This window comes from Dryobates pubescens, chromosome 1, assembly GCF_014839835.1.
Source record: "Dryobates pubescens isolate bDryPub1 chromosome 1, bDryPub1.pri, whole genome shotgun sequence".
NCBI lineage: Eukaryota > Metazoa > Chordata > Aves > Piciformes > Picidae > Dryobates > Dryobates pubescens.
In genome coordinates this window covers 46631073-46651014 of record NC_071612.1, presented here as the reverse complement: position 1 = coordinate 46651014, position 19942 = coordinate 46631073, and the positions used below count along the sequence as shown (strand labels likewise).

Here is a 19942-nt window from a genome sequence, read left to right as displayed (position 1 = left end):
GGTGAGAAATAATGAGGAAAACCTTTGTTCACTGCCACTGCAGGGATTTTCAGAAGGTAAAAGGGTGGATTTTTACAGCCACAGAGGCTGTTACGTATGCAGTTCATGGTCCGCAGTCTTGGAAGAAGTTAACGGGTTGTAAGTTGCTTGCAGAGAATACAGAGTAGTTCTGTATTTCATGAAGTGGCAAAAGTGCTGTTGGACATTTGCATTTAGATTTGTCATGAATTGCTGCTAGGTATGAAATCTCTTCTTGAAAGGTTGTTTTCATGACCGGTATTTATTCTGCTTTTTAAAGCTATCTATTGTTTTCTTCTTTTCTCTGATAGTGAATCCATGGAGATGCATCCAGTTATCTAGATACTGTTAGATCCTGACAGACAGATGGGTTTCTGTTATATCATACTCTTTGAAAGCAATATTCCATTTCATCTGTTTATGCACGCTCGTATTGGGTAGAATTGTAGCCAGTGACACATCTGTAAGAGTAGGAAAAGTGAGGAGGAAATGGATTGTTTGTATCCAACTGCTCCCCTTGCTTTTTTTCCCCCCTGTATTCCTTCATAGAATTCCTAATCTAACACCTTTGTTTTGCTTTAATTTTTGGTTTCAACTAATGTGAATTCACTTCCTGAGGGTAACAGATGGTAATTTTCTTTAAGCTGGAAGATTTTTGAATTGTTTGATTAATAATTTACCTCTTCTCTTCTGTGAAAATTTTGCTTTTCTTGAACAAAGTTTATCTTTACTGAACTTGTCAGAGGTTTGATTACTATTTTTGGAATGGTATGGGGCATCCTGTGTTGCCTGTTAGCCATACAAACAACCTGCTTTTCTAAAAGTCAGGAAAGCATCTACAGTAAATTAGCTGTACACTGGAGTGATTTTGTCTCTTGTGTTTGTTTACTTGCAATGCCAGAGGGACTGATAGATAAATTTACATGCTGGAAAAATAGTGCTATTGCTCTTCTTATTAAGGGCTGAGACAGGTGCAGGCTTTTAATTATAACAATGTCTTAATGTTGCTGCTTATTTTTTCAGATGAATGCACTGGACACACTTGGTCAAACAGCGTTGCACAGGGCTGCACTAGCAGGTCACTTGCAGACCTGTCGGCTTTTGTTGAATTACGGCTCTGATCCTTCCATCATCTCTTTACAAGGCTTCACAGCAGCACAGATGGGAAATGAAGCAGTGCAACAGATTCTAAGTGGTGGGTAAAAATAAAGCATTGTGTATTTTAACTTTAGCTTCTCCCTTTCCAAAGCTGTGGGTCTTACTTCCTTTTAAATGCAAGAGACTTGCAGTAGTTTTCTCATCCCTCCCATCTGCCATCATGTGCACACATCTAGAATATGTACTTCACTGTACTTGTCAGAAGAAAACCATTACAAAACAAAAAAGCCCTGCTCAGTTCAATTATTTTGTGCAAATTGGGAATAAAATAAAGACTTGGAGTATGCTGCTTTACGGGGAGACTGTAGCAAGGCAGATGTCAAGAGTTTGGGGTGTTTTTTGTTACCAACTTCCAAGGCAGCTGGAAAATTGCTAAATATGTGAGAAAAATTTTTCCTCTCATCAGCCACCCTGTTAGGTACTCCATACTTCAGCAGTCACAAGCACAGTGCTATTGGCAGAGAAATCCTGATAGTTGCTATAGCATTTGAACTTTTGTTTCAAATCTCTTGCTTGTCCAGCAGAGAAAGATTTTATTGTGAAAGTACCCGGGATACTCTTTAGATAACCATGTTTTCATATCTTGCACTAAAAAGCAAAAACTGTTTCAAGATGGTGTCACTGTTTTTAACATCAGTGCTTGAGAGTTTGTATCCTCTTCTCCCTACTGGCAAAAATTCAAGTGACATGGGTAAGAGTAATTGCATCAGTAGCTGTAACTTACATTGGTGTGGTATGTAGTCGAAGATAGGCAGATATCCAAACAGATGAAAAGATCCATGCATGGTAGCTACAAACTTCATTTCCTTCAGTGTTCTCAACCATGTTGGCTTTAAAACTGGCAAAATAAGGCAATTTACAGCAGTGTAAGGAAGGACTGTTTTGACATAGTTGGTTTCATGGGTAGCATTACCTATTTAAGGTATGCACTGTGACTGTATGTATGTGTATTGAGAGAGAAGAATCAGAAGGAAGTAAACATATCCCCTGCTGTTAAAGAGAATAGAAGTTCAATTTATTTTTTTAATAGTAAACTTTCAGGTGTTCTGAAAATGATCATTTTGTTTTGAATTAAATTCATTTTCACTGAAGTCATACTATGCTGCTTTCCTTGGAGAGATGGCAGCCTTTCTCTTATATCCATGAAGGTGCTCAAGACTGAAAGATTCAAAAGCTGAAAAAACGCATACGGTTGTTCACACTTTGTGCTCTCTGTATTCCAAAGCCAGCAAATGACTGCTGAAATTATGTAGAAAATATTGCTGTCTGCTTATTTTTGAGAGATTGGATTAAAGAAATATTTTTTTACATGTTGGAGTTGTTTTGGTAGAGATTGTTACCTAACTCATGGGATCATAGCTTTAAATATTTTCCATGTCATGTTGGACTTCTGCCTCACACTTAGTAGCTGAGCTACTTCCCAACTGTGACATAACAAAACAGCTTCCTGACAGTGTGGTAGCTAGTGGATACAACTTGCTCTAGCTGCTTGTGATTCTGGTTGCAACTGGTAGGAGAATGGCTGTGTAGTGTAAGGAAGCTTAAGTAACCGTTGTTGTTTTTTCAAATGCTTATTAGAAAATGCTGCTGATTCTGCTTCTTTTGAAAAGTAAGATTTGTTTTGTTTCTTTGCTCAGTGCAGCCTTTTAGTACTCAAGTTCTTATCTAGTGGAATTGAAATTTCTCTTTTCTATAGTAATTAGATTGTGTTTCTGATTGATTTCCTTTTTTACCCTGACCAAAGTCAGCATCTTGGCTGTCTGGTGAAGACAAAGACTGGAGTCCAGAGAAGAGATAAACAATTGCAAAGCAGCAAAGCTTTGGATCCAGTATAGGACTTAGACTTATCTAGTCTCTCCCTACCTAAGGATGCTGAGGTGATGTGCTGCTGGGGAGAGCAAAGGAAGGCAAATAAAATGAACATGTGAGCTGGAATCTTAACCCATTCCAACAACAGGAGTTTGATGTATGCAATGGTCTGCTCACAGTCATTAACATTTGTGTCAAACCCCTGCTGCTATTCCTCTCCTGCAGCATGTTTGAATCATTTAAAATCATAGAATAATAGAGGTTGAAAAGACCTTTAAGATCATGAAGTCCAACTGCTTGCTAGTGGAACTGCTCCAAAAGATGGAAGTGGACTTAAGGAAATGAGCTGGCAGCTTTGGCTGTATTAAAGGTGCCATTATCCCTTTTCCCTGGGCATTCTTAGCCTCTCCTTCAGCTCAGAGCATTTCTTCACATATCAGTTGAGCTTGTAGGATTTGCTTCTCACTTTCTTCTCCTTTTCTTCCTGCAGTGAATATGGAGGGATGGGGTAGCAAAAGGCCAAAATGGCTGCAATAGGAAATAATATCTCAAAAGGAATTGATAGTCTGTTGTCCTTCTGTGAGGATGTAGCCATCCTTTCTAGTTAAGAAAACAAATACCTGGGGAGGTATTTGAGGAGGTGATTCTCCCCATCTACTCTGCTCTTGTGAGACCCCACTTGGGAGTATTGCATTCAGTTCTGGGGCTCCTAGCATAAGAAGGACAAGGACCTGCTTGAGTGGATCCAGAGGAGAGCCATGAAGGTAATCAGGGGCTGGAGCACCTCCCCAATGAGGACATGCTGAGAGAGTTGAAGTTGTCCAGTGCAGAGAACAGAAGACTCCAGGGAGACCTTTAAGTATTTAAAGGAGGACTACAGGAAGGATGGGGAAGGATGAGGTGTAACAGTTTGAAACTGAAAGACAGTTGATTTAGATTAGATACAAGATGAGGAAGAAATTATTTACGTGAGGTGGTGAGGCACTGGAACAGGTTGTCCAGAGAAGTTGTGGATGCTGCCTCCCTAGAAGTGTTCGTGGCCAGGATGTGTCAGGCTTTGAGCAAACTTGTCTAGTGGAAAGCATTTCTGCCCACAGCACGTATAGTTGGAACTATTTGATCTTTAAAGGTCTCTTTCAACCTAAACCATTCTGTGGACCCAGCTCCATTTTTAAAAATTAAAACTGACTTTCTTACTTCTCTCAATTTGGAAAATACATTGAGCACAAATTAATATACCTCAGTGATCCTAGGTAAGCCTAAACCATCTCTTTCCCTATGTAGAAAGTACACCTGTGCGCACATCTGATGTGGATTATCGGTTGTTAGAAGCATCCAAAGCTGGAGACTTGGAAACTGTGAAGGTAGGTTTGAGCAACTGATGTTCATTTTCCATTTTGTGTGGCTTTGTAAGGCTGGTGGAAGCCTCTGCTTCAAGAGTCATGAAAGTAGTGCCCAGCAGATAGTAAATCAAAAAATGGGAAGGCAAAAACTTCTTTTTCTTTTTCTTTTAAATTCCCTCTGAAAGTAGTGCATTAAGATGTGCTGAGGTGTTTCTCTTGAGCTTTTGGTTGTTCATTCTTGCAGTCTTTCAGACAGTCATGTCTGTCTTTGACTCAGATGCAGTGTTGCAGATGCAGCCATAATTCTTTGAAGTGGACCCTGCTATCCTCTGAATGATGTTTTAATAGAAACAGGCCTCAGGTGCATGATTCGGTCAGAAGCCAAGCTAACAAAAGTGTTAAGGTAGCAGACTTAACATTTTAAGACACTATTAATCTGAAGGTGAAAGATAGGCTATGGAATCCCAGCATCCCAAGAAGGTTTGATTTTTCCTTTCATACTTGGTCTGGGCAAAATATTCTGCAGATAGACTGTTCTGCATGCACTTTGAACTCCAGCATGACACATTAGTATACAAACAGCAACACTTCTGTGTAGCAGCAGGCCCTTTGACTGCCAAGCTCAGTATTCTAGATTTCTGAAGACAACATAAGCTGGAAACAGTAACATAATTTGGAGAAAGTTACTTGGCCTTAAACCTGGGGTTTCATGATTTATAGGCTCATCCTTTCTAATACATTGGGGTTTTGTTGTTGTTTGTTGTTCATTCAGGGTTTGGGGTTTTGGAGGGTTTTTGTGAGGTGTTTTCTTTGTTTCTGTTAGTTCTGTACTAGGTTTTGGTTTCCTTGTCTTCACAGCAACTTTGCAGCCCACAGAATGTGAATTGTAGAGACTTGGAAGGCCGTCATTCAACGCCACTTCACTTTGCTGCAGGATACAACCGTGTATCAGTCGTGGAGTATCTGTTGCACCATGGGGCAGATGTGCATGCCAAAGATAAAGGGTACCTTTCGTTCTATTATGTGCTTCCCTGTATATTAGTGTGGTATTTCTTCTTCCCCACTATTCATTTTGGCTTGGGCTTCTGTGACCATCATGGTTTTATCTAATTGCATATTGGATTTTATTTTCTGTAACTGTTAACACTTTCTCTTTGATTAGTGGCTTAGTACCCCTGCACAATGCCTGTTCTTACGGACACTACGAAGTGGCTGAACTCCTGGTGAGGCACGGTGCTTCTGTCAACGTGGCAGACCTGTGGAAATTCACTCCTCTGCACGAAGCAGCAGCAAAAGGAAAATACGAAATCTGCAAGCTGCTTTTAAAAGTACGTGATCTGTCAGTCTCAGATGTGTCTTGAAATGTGTACGTGTTTGGTTGTGTTGAAGCTTAATGTAGTTATATGCATGTAAGAGTCCTTCATGGTGGCTTTAAATCTATTTTCATCTTACAATTATCAGATGGTTTCTTGTATAATGCCAGTTCACTCACAAAGAATCATCCATACACTTAGTTTTCCCAGTACATACATTAATATTATTAGCCAAGTAAGACCAAACTGAGAAAGCAGCTGAATTTGTGCAAAATGATCAAAACCCCCAACTTACCCTATTCATCCCTTTCTGGAGCATATGCTGCAGCTAAGTACACCTTTGTCACTACTGACAGAAACGTGTTACTGAGCAGTAACTGAAGGTGGCTCCTAAATGGTGTCTGGCATGTGAGAAATTTAAAACTGTTGTGCTAATATATAATTTATCAGGCTCCTGGAGGAAATGTATATTAATAGACTGTGGAGTAAATATTCATCATAGTTAGTGGGAGAACCTGTGAAAACCATGAGGTAATGCCAACATGTTGCCAGTAAGAAACACGAGTTCAAGCAATTTAATATAAGGTCATATCCTGCTGTAGGAGGGTAAAAGAAGGATGCTAGAGTAGAATTTCTTGTCAGTCCTATTTCCTGTTTTAGCCTTGCTACTTCATGTCTATCCGAAGCACAGTGAGTCAGAACTGAGAGATTCTTCCCTGTCCACTTCTTTCATTTGCTGCTGCAAAGCCCCACTATATCCCTCTTACAAATTATTTCACTTCATTACCACAAAAAGCATTCAGGGAGTAGCATATCAGTTGGAAACACATCTGAAATAGAAATCAGAAGATGCTCAGAGCTTTCTGTGGAGTAGGCATGACGATGGCCCTGGCGATAACACCTCAAGCTGCAGAAGCACCCGTAATCTCTCAGTGTTGTTTTATTGGCAAAGGAAGTCTCTGGAGTTTTCTGATCATTCACTGGGAATGTAGCCATTTTTTGTGTTCAAAGAATCCTAAATGTATGTACTACAGGAAGTAGAAAAGTGCTGACATCTTTCTTTGTGAAATCACTCTTGCACAAGAGCTAAATGTACCCTTAAGGTGAGAGAGTTTTGTAAAGACTCTGGCTATGCATGGATATGTGCTCACAGTGCAGTTTGGTCAGGCCTTCTCCTGCTACGTCTCTTATGCCAGCTGGCAGCGCTGTCAGTTCTGCTGAGCCATTTGAGCCAAGTTGAGCTTGACTCCTCCTGACTTGCTTTCTTTCTGCCCTGTTCTCATTGAAGAAGGAAACAAAAATATACAGGCATTTTGGAGATAATTGCTTTTTTTTCCACCACTTTTATTTAAAATTACCACTTTAATTTGTTTCTATGCCTTTGAAGAGGTCTCAGGAGACACTGCCTTTTCATCTAGATATTTATTCTGGAGCATATTTTAACAGTTCCAATTTCAGTGAATTTTAAGGGATCTGAACTCATTTCTTGGAAAAGCTATTGCAGTTTAAAAGGAATTGTGCAAAGAATGCTCTCCTCCCAAAAGCAGTGCAGGTATGGTACTGGTTACACAGTACCAGTTCTCTGTCCCTTCCTCTCTCTTGCTATTTGTGCTTTGCACCCTGAGCACTGTTGTACTGCTTCCAAATACAAGGCATTTAATATCATCTTCTCTTCCTATGCCCAGCTCGTTCCCTGTGGCTCACCTTAACACAGCTTTGCCAGTATCTCCGGTGAAAAGTGGCGGGGTAGACTTGCTAGTGGAGGCTGGACCACTGCTGATTCTGAAGCAGCCAGCCAAAAAACTCTAGTGCCAGCAGATGCCTCTGCCTTATCTGTCTTGGTTTTTCTCACTGCTGCTGAGAATGATCAGAGAAGAGGTTGTTCTCCCACTGAATTGTACAGGGACATGACTCACACCATATGCTGTATGAGATGGATGCTCCTCTCCTCCTATGCTCTAGTACTTATCACTGCAGATATGCTCCAGCAGTCATTCAGATCTACTTTTTCCACATTTCCACCAAAATGTTTTCTTTGTTTCTTTCCAGGGCCTGTAAACTGTTTAAGACAATGTTGTTACCTATTGGAAAGTGAAGAAATTAGTATTTTTCTGTTTTCCCTTCTGAAACAAGTGCCTTTGAACAGCAGGGTGGCATTTAATGAAACTGAGGGCCTGGCTTCCCTAGCTCAGAAAGGAGTGCTGAGGAAATGTCTTGCTAGCCAGTTTGCAGAAGTAGGGAAAGATTGGCTGGCAGCAAGGTATTTGCAGCTGGCTTTTCTACAGCACCTGTTGTGATATTAGGGTGTAGCTGTACACAGGATATGCACTTTAACTTACTTCAGTTGCAAGTAGAGCAGTGGCAGCTCTTGCAGAGGGCTGCCATTTGCCTGTGGAGTTGAGATCCACCCAGCTGTGCTGCAGATTAGTGCTTTAGGCCTCAGCCTCATGGATTTATTCTCATGCTTACTAATCTACACAGTTGGTACTTCATGACAGCAGGTCAGAAAAATCCAGCATCTTCTATCTTGGGCTTTAAAATAGTGACACACTCATGTGCACTGCTCTGCTCTGCTCACAGTTGTGACAGTAGCATTCCACTTTGCACTTTGCAGCATGGAGCTGATCCAACAAAAAAGAATCGAGACGGAAACACTCCTTTAGATTTGGTGAAAGAGGGAGACACAGACATCCAGGACTTACTGCGAGGAGATGCTGCCTTGCTAGATGCTGCCAAGAAGGGGTGCTTGGCACGAGTGCAGAAGCTATGCACTCAAGAAAATATCAACTGCAGAGACACCCAGGGAAGAAATTCAACACCGCTGCATCTTGCAGGTGGGTAATTCGCCAGGTTTTGAAGGCTTTTGTATGTTTATGATAGGCCTACAGAAGTTAATCACCAAACCCATGATTGATAGAATAAGAGTTTCACAGGGGATTGTCCTGTACAGAGGGTTGTTAACTATGGCAGCTGTATTTCAAGAGGTAATACAGTTGCTAGGAAAGAGGTTCTTTTGCAGTCAGAAAATTACTTCAGCTTTTCTGCCTAATAATTTTTCCTCGGCTCTTCTAATACCTGATTTCTTTTCTTGTGCTTTTTCTACAGCTGGTTACAACAATTTGGAAGTAGCTGAATACCTTCTTGAGCACGGTGCTGATGTTAATGCCCAAGATAAAGGAGGATTAATTCCCCTACACAATGCAGCATCCTATGGGGTAGGTGCAGACGTTCTTGCCATAAGCAGGCCAGCAAGGAACTTCTTGAAGTCACATTGAAAGCCAGTTATTTTGTAGATGTCTTGCTGTGAGAATAGTTCAGGTTTTGATGACATGAAGTGCTTGTTGAGCTAAGTTGATGTTGCAAGCTCTGTTTGCAGTCTTCTTTAGAAGACACAGATTCAGTTGTGCTGTGGCAGTTAGAGGCTAAAGTTTTGAAGGATCACTGGAACATAGTTTTTATGCAGGTAAGCAGAAGTACAGCATTGAACAGTCCTAAATTTGGGGTGAGTGTTAAAACAGAAAAGACCTCAAGTTGTTGCTGAAAGGCTTTAGTGGAAGGAAGAAAACAATACCAGGGCATCATGTGTAGGTGATGATGTAAAGAAATAGAGATCTGTTACAGCTAGTTTCTGCTGGGAGGGGAGCTATTGCTAAAGTTAAAGTGTTGAAGGGCTATTGAGTGTTCTCCCGGGCAAGCTGTTTACTGCAGTGGGGGTGTAGTGGCCAGATCAAACCGTATTGGATGAGGTAGGCCCTCTTTCCTCCACCTAGGAGGAAGCATCTGTGTGCATATCAATTGCACAGATGCCTGATAGATTGGTTATAGGCAGCTGTTAATTGTGGATGAGGGGATAAATAAATCTCTTGGAAATAATTGCATGGAGACTTGGAAAGCTCCCATCCATGTGCTTACAGTCAGACAGATGGCATGAAGCTCAGGTAGGGTTTTTGATGGATCTCATGATACGCTTTGTCTTTTACTACCTGGCCCTTGGCACAAGAGCAGCAAAATCTTGGAGAGGTGATCATAATAGAACCACAATTACTTTCATTTGAGAGCCAGATGCAGTACAGTGCTCACTTTGATTTAAAGACAGTCACTCCAGACTTCAAAAAGGGCAAAAAGGAGGACACAGGAAATAACAGGCCAGTCAGCCTTGCCTCCATCCCTGGAAAGGTGATGGAACAGCCCATTCTGGAGGTTATCTCTTAAGTGTGTAGATTATCACTTCTAAAAATAATCATACAAATCTAATCTGGTTGCTTTTTCTAAGAACAGTGTTAGCAAGGCAGTGTTTGGTGCTTTTCTAACAGCTTATTTAGAGAAGATTTGTTGTACGCTTTTTCTGCGGTGGCCCACACTTCTCTCTGAGGTGTCATCAGCCTGTTCACATCTCTGTGTTGGGAGATAGAGAGGAGATGAGTACTGATTTCTCAAGTTCATAGCTGGCAGATTTCACAGGCTCAACCTTTTCTTCATAAAAGTATCTTCAGTTTTTAAACCCAGTCCTTCGTGCTATGTATCCCTCAGTAGCATTTCATGGAGCAGAAAACTCATAGGAACAGCAATGGCTTTAAAAGTTTGGCAGAGAGGAAAACCAAGGTTGACAGTCTCCTCAAAACACACTTACTCAGAGAGCAAGCCCTTTTTCAAGAGCTGTGGAGAGTCAGTTAATTGCCATTGACAGAGAAAATGAAATCTATTGACAAATCTTTGCACTTCTGCTTGTCATTTCTGTGTTTCACGCTCCCACCTACTCATTTTAACTACTTGGCTTTTTATTTCTTAGCTGGGATCAACAAGTAATTTTACTGGCCCAAGACAGCCAAAAAATTCTATGTGCCAATTTTCTGTTATCTTATTTTAACTTGGAAGACTTCAAGGGTGGGATATTGATGGAAGTGTATGGTTGTAAGATTATTACTTTCATAGCCTGTGTAAAGCAGTTGTCCCTTGTGACATTCATAATGCATTTTACCAATTACAGTTCTCTCACAAAACATGATTGGAGAAAGAACAAATGTGTGTGGCCATGGACGGGTTCAAAGTCTTGTAAGAAATTGCAAGAAAGGAATAAAGGACAATGAAGACTTGTGTAAAGGCATTTAAGTGGTGGCTCAGCAAATGTTGTAGCCCTGTAAATTTGTGTTGCCAGTTCAAATTTGTCTGCAGGTATTTTGACAATTAACTCATGGGTTTATGCTGGATTATATCTCACATCTGCTCCTGCAGCTGACACAAACTTCGTGCTGTGTATTTGGGATGGTTTGGTAGAAATATAATTCCATGCCTAATCCCAGTTACAAAGTGCTGGTGGATGATCTGATAGTGCACAGGTACAGGTGATAGTGGAGCTGCAGTATAAAGTGGTACCTGAAAAGATGCATTGCTGCATAGACACAGGAAGCAGAGAAGTGAGCTAAAGAGAAATTGCAGGGCTCTCTAAGCACCATTACCTCCAGCATGAAAAAGGAAAGTATTTTTCCAGTGTCATGTTGATTAAGATGTTCTTCTGTTTTCCAGCATGTGGATATAGCAGCACTGTTGATCAAATACAACACCTGTGTAAATGCAACAGATAAATGGGCATTCACACCACTGCATGAAGCTGCACAAAAAGGGAGGACACAGCTCTGTGCTCTGCTGTTAGCTCATGGAGCAGATCCAACTATGAAGAACCAAGAGGGTCAGACACCACTAGACCTGGCAACAGTGAGTTCATGTTAACATAACAACCACAGATTGCTCTGGAGTATTTGCTCTGCATGTTATATGGCTTTCTGTAGCTTCATGACACCAATGGTCCTCAGCTTTTGTTGTGCTGAGAAGCAAGGAGATGAGCATCTCCACAGTATCTATTTATGACTTGTTATCCATAGGGCCAGGTTTTTTCCTCTGCCTGAGATCTTAACTTATGATTTAAGGTTTGCTTCTGCTTAAGGATTCACTCCTGGGATCAATATTCTCATTGCTGGAGATTTTGTGTAGCTTGCATTGCAAATCAGATGCACCTTTAGAGGAATGGGATCATTTTAAGGATGATTGTTCCCAGTGCCTACATATTACCTCAGCTCTTTTTTGGTCAAACTCCAAAACAAAATTCTAAGCATTGCAGGTGGCTATCAAACTTCTAAAACTGGCATCCAGAAACTTTCTTGTTAGTGGTGGCAGTGGTGACTGGTTAAAAAGCCTAATAAGATTACATGGATGTGTATGTCCAAAGTTAACCAGTCTTGGTGGAACAGAGAATGCAGTCAGTTTGGTTGCTGTGTCTTTTAAGGCCAGTGACTGATTATGGAGAATTCAAGAGACATCCTCCAGCTATCTGAGCTCTAGAAAGCTGCTTTTTTTTTTTTTGTGATGAATGATACAAACTATTTGATTTCTCTGGGTGAAAATAAGGATGTCTTAATCATGTTCTATAAGGGCATACAAGGAGAAAGTTCTTGAAGACAAGAGTACTGTTTAATTTAGTGAACAAAGACTAGATCCAGTTGTTAGCTAAGTTCATCTTTCTCCTGCAACAATGGTAGTCTTTCCATTGAAACACTGATCTAGTGCAAAATGATTCTCTAGAGGGTGAGCCTGACAGAGGAATTACGAGGTGGCATTGCCTGGCCTAGGTTGTGAATGATTTCAGATGAAGTTGCTGCATTACTCTTCCTGGCATTAACACCTATAAAGTCACTCTGCCAGAACTCTCCCCTTTAGAAATGGGGAGAACCCAAATCACCTGTGTCTGAGCAGTGAATGTAAATGTTCTTGAACTATGAATTCCTTCCCATGTTACAAAAGTTGGCAGTTTACTTTTAAATGAGGGAACAGGGCAATCAATTAAGTTGAAAGAAAAATTCTTTCCAGGGATCAGTGACTTGTGATAATACAGAACCTCCTGCTGAATGTTCTTTCTGTTTTCCAGGCTGATGATATCCGAGCTTTGCTGATAGATGCGATGCCTCCAGAAGCTTTGCCTACCTGCTTTAAACCTCAGGCTACTGTTGTTAGTGCTTCCCTGATCTCACCAGCATCTACACCATCCTGCCTCTCTGCTGCCAGCAGTATAGATAACCTCACGGGGCCACTGGCAGACCTAGCCGTAGGAGGGGCATCAAATGCTGGTGATGGAGCAGCAGGAACTGAAAGGAAGGAAGGAGAAGGTGATTTTGCTGCTGGACAAGTTTACATTGCTGGCAGTACAGTAGCTTAGTATCACAGTTGACCTTGCTTTATCTGAGAAGCGTTTCTGATTTGCCGGAAAATATTGCTATCTTTAGCTATTACCTGCATTTTAAAGTCTGATGCATGCTCTGTTGAGCATTGTTCACTCCATCTTTCTTTATCAGTGATTAGGTCTGGCTACAAAAGCAGATCTGATCAAGTGCCCAGATCTTCATGGTTGATTTTACACAGAAAATCCAATGAGAATTATTTTGATGAAGGAATTGTGATTGTAGTGGCGGGGGAGTTTGCTAACACTTTTAAAACCCTTTGATTAGTACCTGGAATTCATGCTTTATTGATGATTACATTGAAAAATACACCCACTCTTGCTTTCCCTCTCTGCAATATGAGCCTGTATTTGCCACAGGTCACTTACACTTTTTAACTGCTGATTCTGAGGAGGGAACATTTTGTTTTTACATAGTGGAAGTGGGTTGTTTATTGTAGACATAGACAAACTAAGCATAAAAAGAATCTGAGTTTGGAATTTTGAAAGACCAATGGTATTGTTGGATTAGTTTGCTTATTTTTAACTTGGGTACACAGGATATAATGACTTCTTTCTTCTCTTGTAGTTTCTGGTCTTGATATGAACATTACCCAGTTCCTAAAAAGCCTGGGTCTTGAACACCTTCGTGACATCTTTGAGACAGAGCAGGTAAGTTCTCATCTCTGTTCATCTCTGCTTAAGAGGACTCTAATGTAATAAATTTGGGGCATGTTTTCATTGCCTAATTGCAAAAAAGAAACAAAAAAAAATAACCTCACACATTACAGAAAAACAAATATGTCCAAGAAACCAGCAATTGAGTTACCAGGTACTTTATGGTGAAGTTGAGAAGCTTGTGAAATTTGTGTTTGTCTGTTTTAGTTCAGATAACCATTGTCTTGCCCTTTCTTACACATACATGATAACTGCCAGTTTGGCTTCTATTCTGAGAGTTATGTTGGACTTTGTGAACTTTGAATGTGATGGCCACAACGAAGTTAGGTTGGAATGTCACCTGCACTTGTCCTTCAGCAGTCTTGAGATCCAAACAAGCCTTTTGCCACCTATAGTGCTGCTGGTTAGGTCTGGGAACCTCCCAGTCTGGTTATAAGCTGAAAAAAAGACCTACTTTACCAAGGTGTGGACATTTCCTAACAGGTTAGGACTAGAGCCTTAATGAGGCATGGTTAGAAAGTTTCAAATGGAATCGGAAGGTGGGGAAAAAAATAACTGTAGATTAATCAGTAATTCACAACTTATGAAAAGAATGCAACTAATGTAACAGTTTCTCAAGCTTAGGTTACTTCTTAGAGCAAAATGTCTTTGTAGACTCCTTTTGTGAACCGTTTCTTAAATTTAACATGTGACAGTTAAATTTGTTTGCGTGAACAAGATGGACAGAGTGGCGCAAGTGTGAGAGGCTGCATTTGATGGGTCAGGAAACAAACATTTGAAATGTAATGCATTGCTTACAGAAATACTTCCCACTGTTTCCATGAAACATTACAGGAGGTATCTCCCAAAATTTATAATGCTATATGATCCTTTTTTCCCCCCCTTCTTTTATGTCAAGCATAATCTCTTTAGTTTGGAACTGCTTCTATTAAGAAGCAAACCAATCTCAAACCAGCCTATAATCTGTTCACATTTATTCTGTCTTACTCTTTTTTACACCTTGGTGTTACCATGCTGGTTTTGTTCTACTTTTGCTTCCTTAGCCTGTTTTTAATATATTCCCCTACTAAATAAGATTTAATAATGCAAATCAGATTCACTATATTCATTCATCATTTTGAAACTGTTTTGCTCCCCTTGTAAGTTTCTTACTAATGAAAACAAGCTCATTGTCCTTAATGTTTTAAGATGCTTTTCCAAGCACTGCAGTGCCTTCATGTGCAATTTTTCACTTTGGCTCTAGCCCCTTCCTGATGCTTTTTAATACCTGCATCATTTCTTCTCTTTTCTTAATGTTCCTCTGCACATGGCGAGTGTCTTCAGTGCCTTTTCCACAGCAATCCCAGTGGGGTTGTTTTCTGCTCAGTTGGACAGATGTTGAGTGTAGCTATTAATTCCTTGCTTGAGTTGTTTTCTTTTGAATGAATGGTACTCAGTTTGTAGTGGGCACAGTTCATACCTGCAAATCCAGTTGTACTAGCAGTACAGCTTCTTTTGACTCAGGTTTTATGACTTCCTAGAATTTGCTGAGCTTCCCATTCTAGTTTAATATGTAAAATTGCAAGTAGATGTTATATAATCATCTCTTCCAGATGAAATCTTTGTTTGTCACAGAATCACCTCAGTGCACGAATTCTTTGTAGTAATAAAAATGTGTACTGTACCTAGCCTTTGTCTTCTGTTCTTTTTAGAAGTGTTTATTTGACATCATGTTTTATTATCTTCCTGCTTCACCTTGAAATTTAAAATCTTACTGATGCACCTGACATGCTGCAACCATATGAATAGCTGTATGTGTGCGTGCCCTCACAATGTGAGTTCCAAAAAGAGTTGAATAGTTGAGCATGACTTAGGACAGCTCACCCACTACTTTGGTACACGTGCAAGTGCACCCGTGGATATATACACACAGTAACAACACACACCATAACAGTGTTGATGTGAAACAACCAACATTTATTACTAAGCTTACAGGGTATTCACTTTTGTTTGTATGGTGCAAAATAAGGAATTGCACATTAATGCAAAACTTTAAATGCTTTAAAAATATTCCCAGGTTTCTCCCAGCATTTCCTTGCATCATCCTTCTGCATAAGTGAAAATGCTTTTGAGAACCTTCTGTAAGAGAAGCTAACCTTTTACACTGCTTCAGGCTGTAGCAGCTGGGTATGGTCCTGTGATAGGGAGAGGCTTGCCAGAAGGTGGCAGCAATTAGAAGTGCAACAAAACAGAGTGCATGTGTATGCACATATACACACACTCTTTCTCTCTCTCGGCTGCACCATACACACATGCCATTTTCTGAGTTCATGGGTCTTCAGCCTTTGGAATCAGGCCAGGTTTGGCAGGTGAATTTTGTGTTTTTCTACCTTTCCAGATCACCTTGGATGTGTTGGCAGACATGGGGCATGAGGAGCTTAAAGAAATTGGGATCAATGCTTATGGACACCGCCACAAATTAATAAAAGGTGTGGAGAGACTTCTAGGAGGGCAGCAAGGTAAATATGACACTTCTGCTGCTTAGTTGGTGTAGAATACAGCAGGCTTCCAGCAAACACTTTTTCACAGAAGGGACTTTGAGATATCATCTAGTTCAACCTCCCCTGACAAATCAGGATCACCTGTATACCAGGTCACACAGGAACTTATCCAGGCAGGTTTTGAATATCTCCAGAGAGGGAAATTCCACACCTGCCCTGGGCAGCCTGTCCAGTGTTCTGTCACCCTCCCAGTGAAATAATTATTCCTCCTGTTTTCATGGAACTTCCTATGCCTCCACTTCCACCCATTGCCCCTTGTCTTGTATTTGGGCATCACCAAGAAGAGCCTGGCCCCCTCCTCTTGGCATTCACCCTTTACTTATTTATAAACATGAATGAGGTCAGCCCTCAGTCTCCTCTTCTCCAAGCTGAAGAGCCCCAGCTCCCTCAGTCTGTCCTTATAAATGTAGGCATTGTCACAACAACTTAAAAGAATTTGGATGTCAGGAAAATGTTCTTGCTGGCAGATCTGGTGGCTGTAGGGGTTGTGACAAGTAAAGATGTATTGAGGAGATAGGGAATGGAGTCATCACTTGCCCTTCCAGAGAACGGACACCCCTGAGGCAGCTGTTGCAGCTGTGCCCATTTCCAGGGACACCGTTTCACCCAAGCAGGAGCTTTTGGATTGGTTTTCCCTGTGTACCATATGTATACCCTGTGTACATAGGCCAGCTGTGTCCTGAAGGTTGGACCTGATGGAGTTTTTTGCTGCCCCACACTTCTGAGATGCTTCTCTTGAAATTGTGAACAATGCAATGCAATTATGTCCCGCCTGCAATTTCCTTTTCTCTGTTAAAGCCTCAGCTGCTAGCTCAATCACTTCATCGTTTTGAGGTTGTGCTTTCTGCCTTGTGCTTCTTTTGCATTTCCTGTTGTACTGGGGTTACTTAAGAGAATGATGATGATGATGGACACAAACAGAGCTGGTATTGTTTTCTCCTGCTGATTTTTATTCCTTTCTTTCCTTCTCTTTGCAGGCACCAATCCATATTTGACTTTCCACTGTGTAAGTCAGGGGACCATTCTTCTTGACCTTGCTCCTGACGATAAGGAGTATCAGTCTGTAGAGGAGGAGGTATTGCAAGTACCTTTCTTAATGCTCCAGTGCACTGTATTTCTCTTTTCACTTTTAACCTCTCAGTAGTATGGCATATAACACACATTGAAAGCAATAAAATATCCTTTGGTGGCATAGATCTGACATGAAATTTAGAGCTCTTCACTTGTCTTTTTTAGAGAAGTTATGGAAATGACTTTGCTATATGTCCTGACAAGTTTTTTTGGTTATTTTTTTTTTAAGAAATGGTCTGTTTGCTCACTTAGTGTTTTCCCAATCTTGCCTTTCCTGTTTGGGACCTTATCACGCAGCAAGGGCCTCCATAGCTTTCTGGAGATCGGTGGGCTTGTGAAAGTCAAAGACCCAGTGATTGAAGACCAAGGCATTAAGGCCTTGCACTTCTGCAGGCATTGTCTGTGCTCAGGCTCTTTCTGCATGTGAACCAGCTTGTTTTCTCTTGTCTCAGTGGCTTAGTTAATCTGTAACCCAGATAAACAGCGCTTGGATAACCAAGAGCTGACTGTAATTTTGCCTCCCACACACAGGCTCTTTTATTTAAGTAAACGACAAGCAGATACCATTTTGAAAGAAAAATCATAACAGAAAAGAGACTTTCTAAAGAGTTGTGTTTGGAAGAAGCTCCATTTTACTGTGCATTTGCTGTTTGTATAGTGCTCCTACACTGCAGCACAGAAGTGTTGGGAGTCTTCTTCAAAAAGTCTAGATGTTCATGATTGCTGCCAGATTAGCCTGGAATATTTTTGATTATTAAGTCTGTGAGCTGGAGTTTGTGCAGATCTTTCATATAAATGCTTTGGACAAGAAAAGGTCACCTATTTGTAATGGTATATTGGGATGTGTTTGAGCTGTTACTAAATATTGTTGCTGTAGCTATAAATACTTCTGGAAAAGATAACAAAGAAACTGTAGAAATTCTCAGGGACTGCTCATGACAGCATCTCCCACAGAATCCTGGAGGAACTGGTGGCTCATGGCCTTAGACAGGTGTACTCTTTGGGTAAAAAAATTGGCTGGACAGCCAAGCCCAGAGCGCTGATGAATGGAATTAAATGCAATTGGTGGCCCATCACAAGTGGTGTTCCCCAGGGCTCAGTTCTGAGGCCAGTTCTCTTTATCAGTGATCTGGAGGAGGAGATTCAGTGCCCCCTCAGTAAGTTTGCAGGTGATAAAGATGGGTGGGAGTGTTGATCTGCTTGAGGCTCCACAAGGAGACCCGGACAGGATGGATCAGTGGCCCAAAGCCAATTGTATGAGGTTTAACGAGGCCAAGTGGCAGGTGCTGCTCTTGGATCACAACCACCCCATGCAAAGCTGCAGGCTCAGGAAAGAGTAGCTGGAAAGCTGCCTGGCAGAGAAAGACCTGGAGATGCTGTTTGACAGCTGGGTGAATATGAGCTAGAAGTGTACTCAGGTGGCCATGAAAGCCAACAGCATCCTGAGCTGTATTCCATGACACTGAGCACTGGTGAGGCCACACTTTGAGTACTGTGTTCAGTTTTGGGGCCCTCACAACAAGAAGATGTTTCATTGCTGGAGTGGGTCCAGAGCGTAAGTCCTGTGAGGAGTAGCTGAGGGAACTAGGGTTGTTTAGTCTGGAGAAAAAAGAGGCTGAGGGACGACCTCACTTTCTACAGCTGCCTGAAAGGAGGTTGGAGTAAGGTGGAAGTTGGTCTGTTCTCCCTAATAACCATGAATATAGGATGAGAGGAAATGGCTTCAAGTTGCACCAGGGCAAGTCTAGATTGGATATTAGAAGAAACTTCTCTGAAAGGATTATCAGATACTGGAATAAGCTCCCCAGGGAGGTGGCTGAATCTCCATCCATAGAGGTGTTTAAAAGATGCAGAGATGTGGTGACAAGGGACATGGTACTGTGATGATGATGATGGTTTAGCATGAGACTTGGTAGAGGTAGAGAATGCTTGGACATGATCTTTAGGGTCTTTTCCAACCAAAATAATTCTCTGGCACAGGAAAATTTACAGTGCAAGCATCTTCCTATCACCAAGAAACACAAACTCTGCTCATTAGAAACACTTTTGTTACTGCTTCAAAATGATTTTTTTGCATGTTCATTTCCAAGGATTTTTTTATTTAGCATGTTTTGCTAAACTAAGGGAGGTTTCCTAGTTGTGCATAATTCTGATAACCAGTGCCACTGTTCTCCTTTTTACCTGTGTAGATACTTATTGCAAGTGTGTTGAGTGCATGAGAAGTCTGATTGTAGCTCAGTTTAAAATAGAGTAGTCATGTGGGGTATTTTTGACACCTTTTAATGGATTTTGAATCAAGATTGCCCATTGTTGCCAGTGACAGACTGAGAAACTGTGTGCATACTTTGCCCTGTTGGCAAGCTTTGTGTGCTGAACATTCAATTGCATTCATGTCTGTAGATGCAAAGTACAATCCGGGAGCATCGGGACGGTGGAAATGCCGGTGGGATCTTCAACAGGTACAATGTCATCAGGGTAAGTTTCCAACCTCTAAATTCTACTTAGTGAAACAAGTTGATACCAGTGCAAGCAGGCAGAATGGGTGTAATGGATCACCCTTTTGTATTTAAAGTTCTTTATTAAAGTAATATTCAGGAGCAGAGTTAAAGCATGTGCTGAACGGTAAAATTAGACTGCACGTGCAATGAGGGAGAAGTATCCACTTGCGCTCTTAAAGGAGCCTAAGGAACTGATGTGGAAGACAAGTGACAAGCCTGACATTTCGCAGCCTGATTTAATGTAATTTCAGAGATCTATAGCTGTTGCATTTGACTTTGCAGCATGTTTGTCGGTTTGTTCTTTTTC

General features: G+C 41.1%; 1 protein-coding gene across 1 annotated transcript in view; it reads left to right on the top strand.

Moving 5' to 3' along the window:
* TNKS (tankyrase) overlaps window positions 1-19942 on the top strand; it is a 123439-nt gene that overhangs the window by 100381 nt on the left and 3116 nt on the right. The window contains exons 12-23 of the mRNA XM_054165104.1: window positions 1042-1213; window positions 4270-4349; window positions 5187-5332; window positions 5491-5656; window positions 8256-8475; window positions 8747-8856; window positions 11165-11353; window positions 12561-12798; window positions 13438-13520; window positions 15904-16024; window positions 17044-17141; window positions 19538-19612. Coding sequence (XP_054021079.1) covers window positions 1042-1213; window positions 4270-4349; window positions 5187-5332; window positions 5491-5656; window positions 8256-8475; window positions 8747-8856; window positions 11165-11353; window positions 12561-12798; window positions 13438-13520; window positions 15904-16024; window positions 17044-17141; window positions 19538-19612 — 1698 coding nt within the window. The remainder of the gene's footprint in view (window positions 1-1041; window positions 1214-4269; window positions 4350-5186; window positions 5333-5490; window positions 5657-8255; window positions 8476-8746; window positions 8857-11164; window positions 11354-12560; window positions 12799-13437; window positions 13521-15903; window positions 16025-17043; window positions 17142-19537; window positions 19613-19942) is intronic.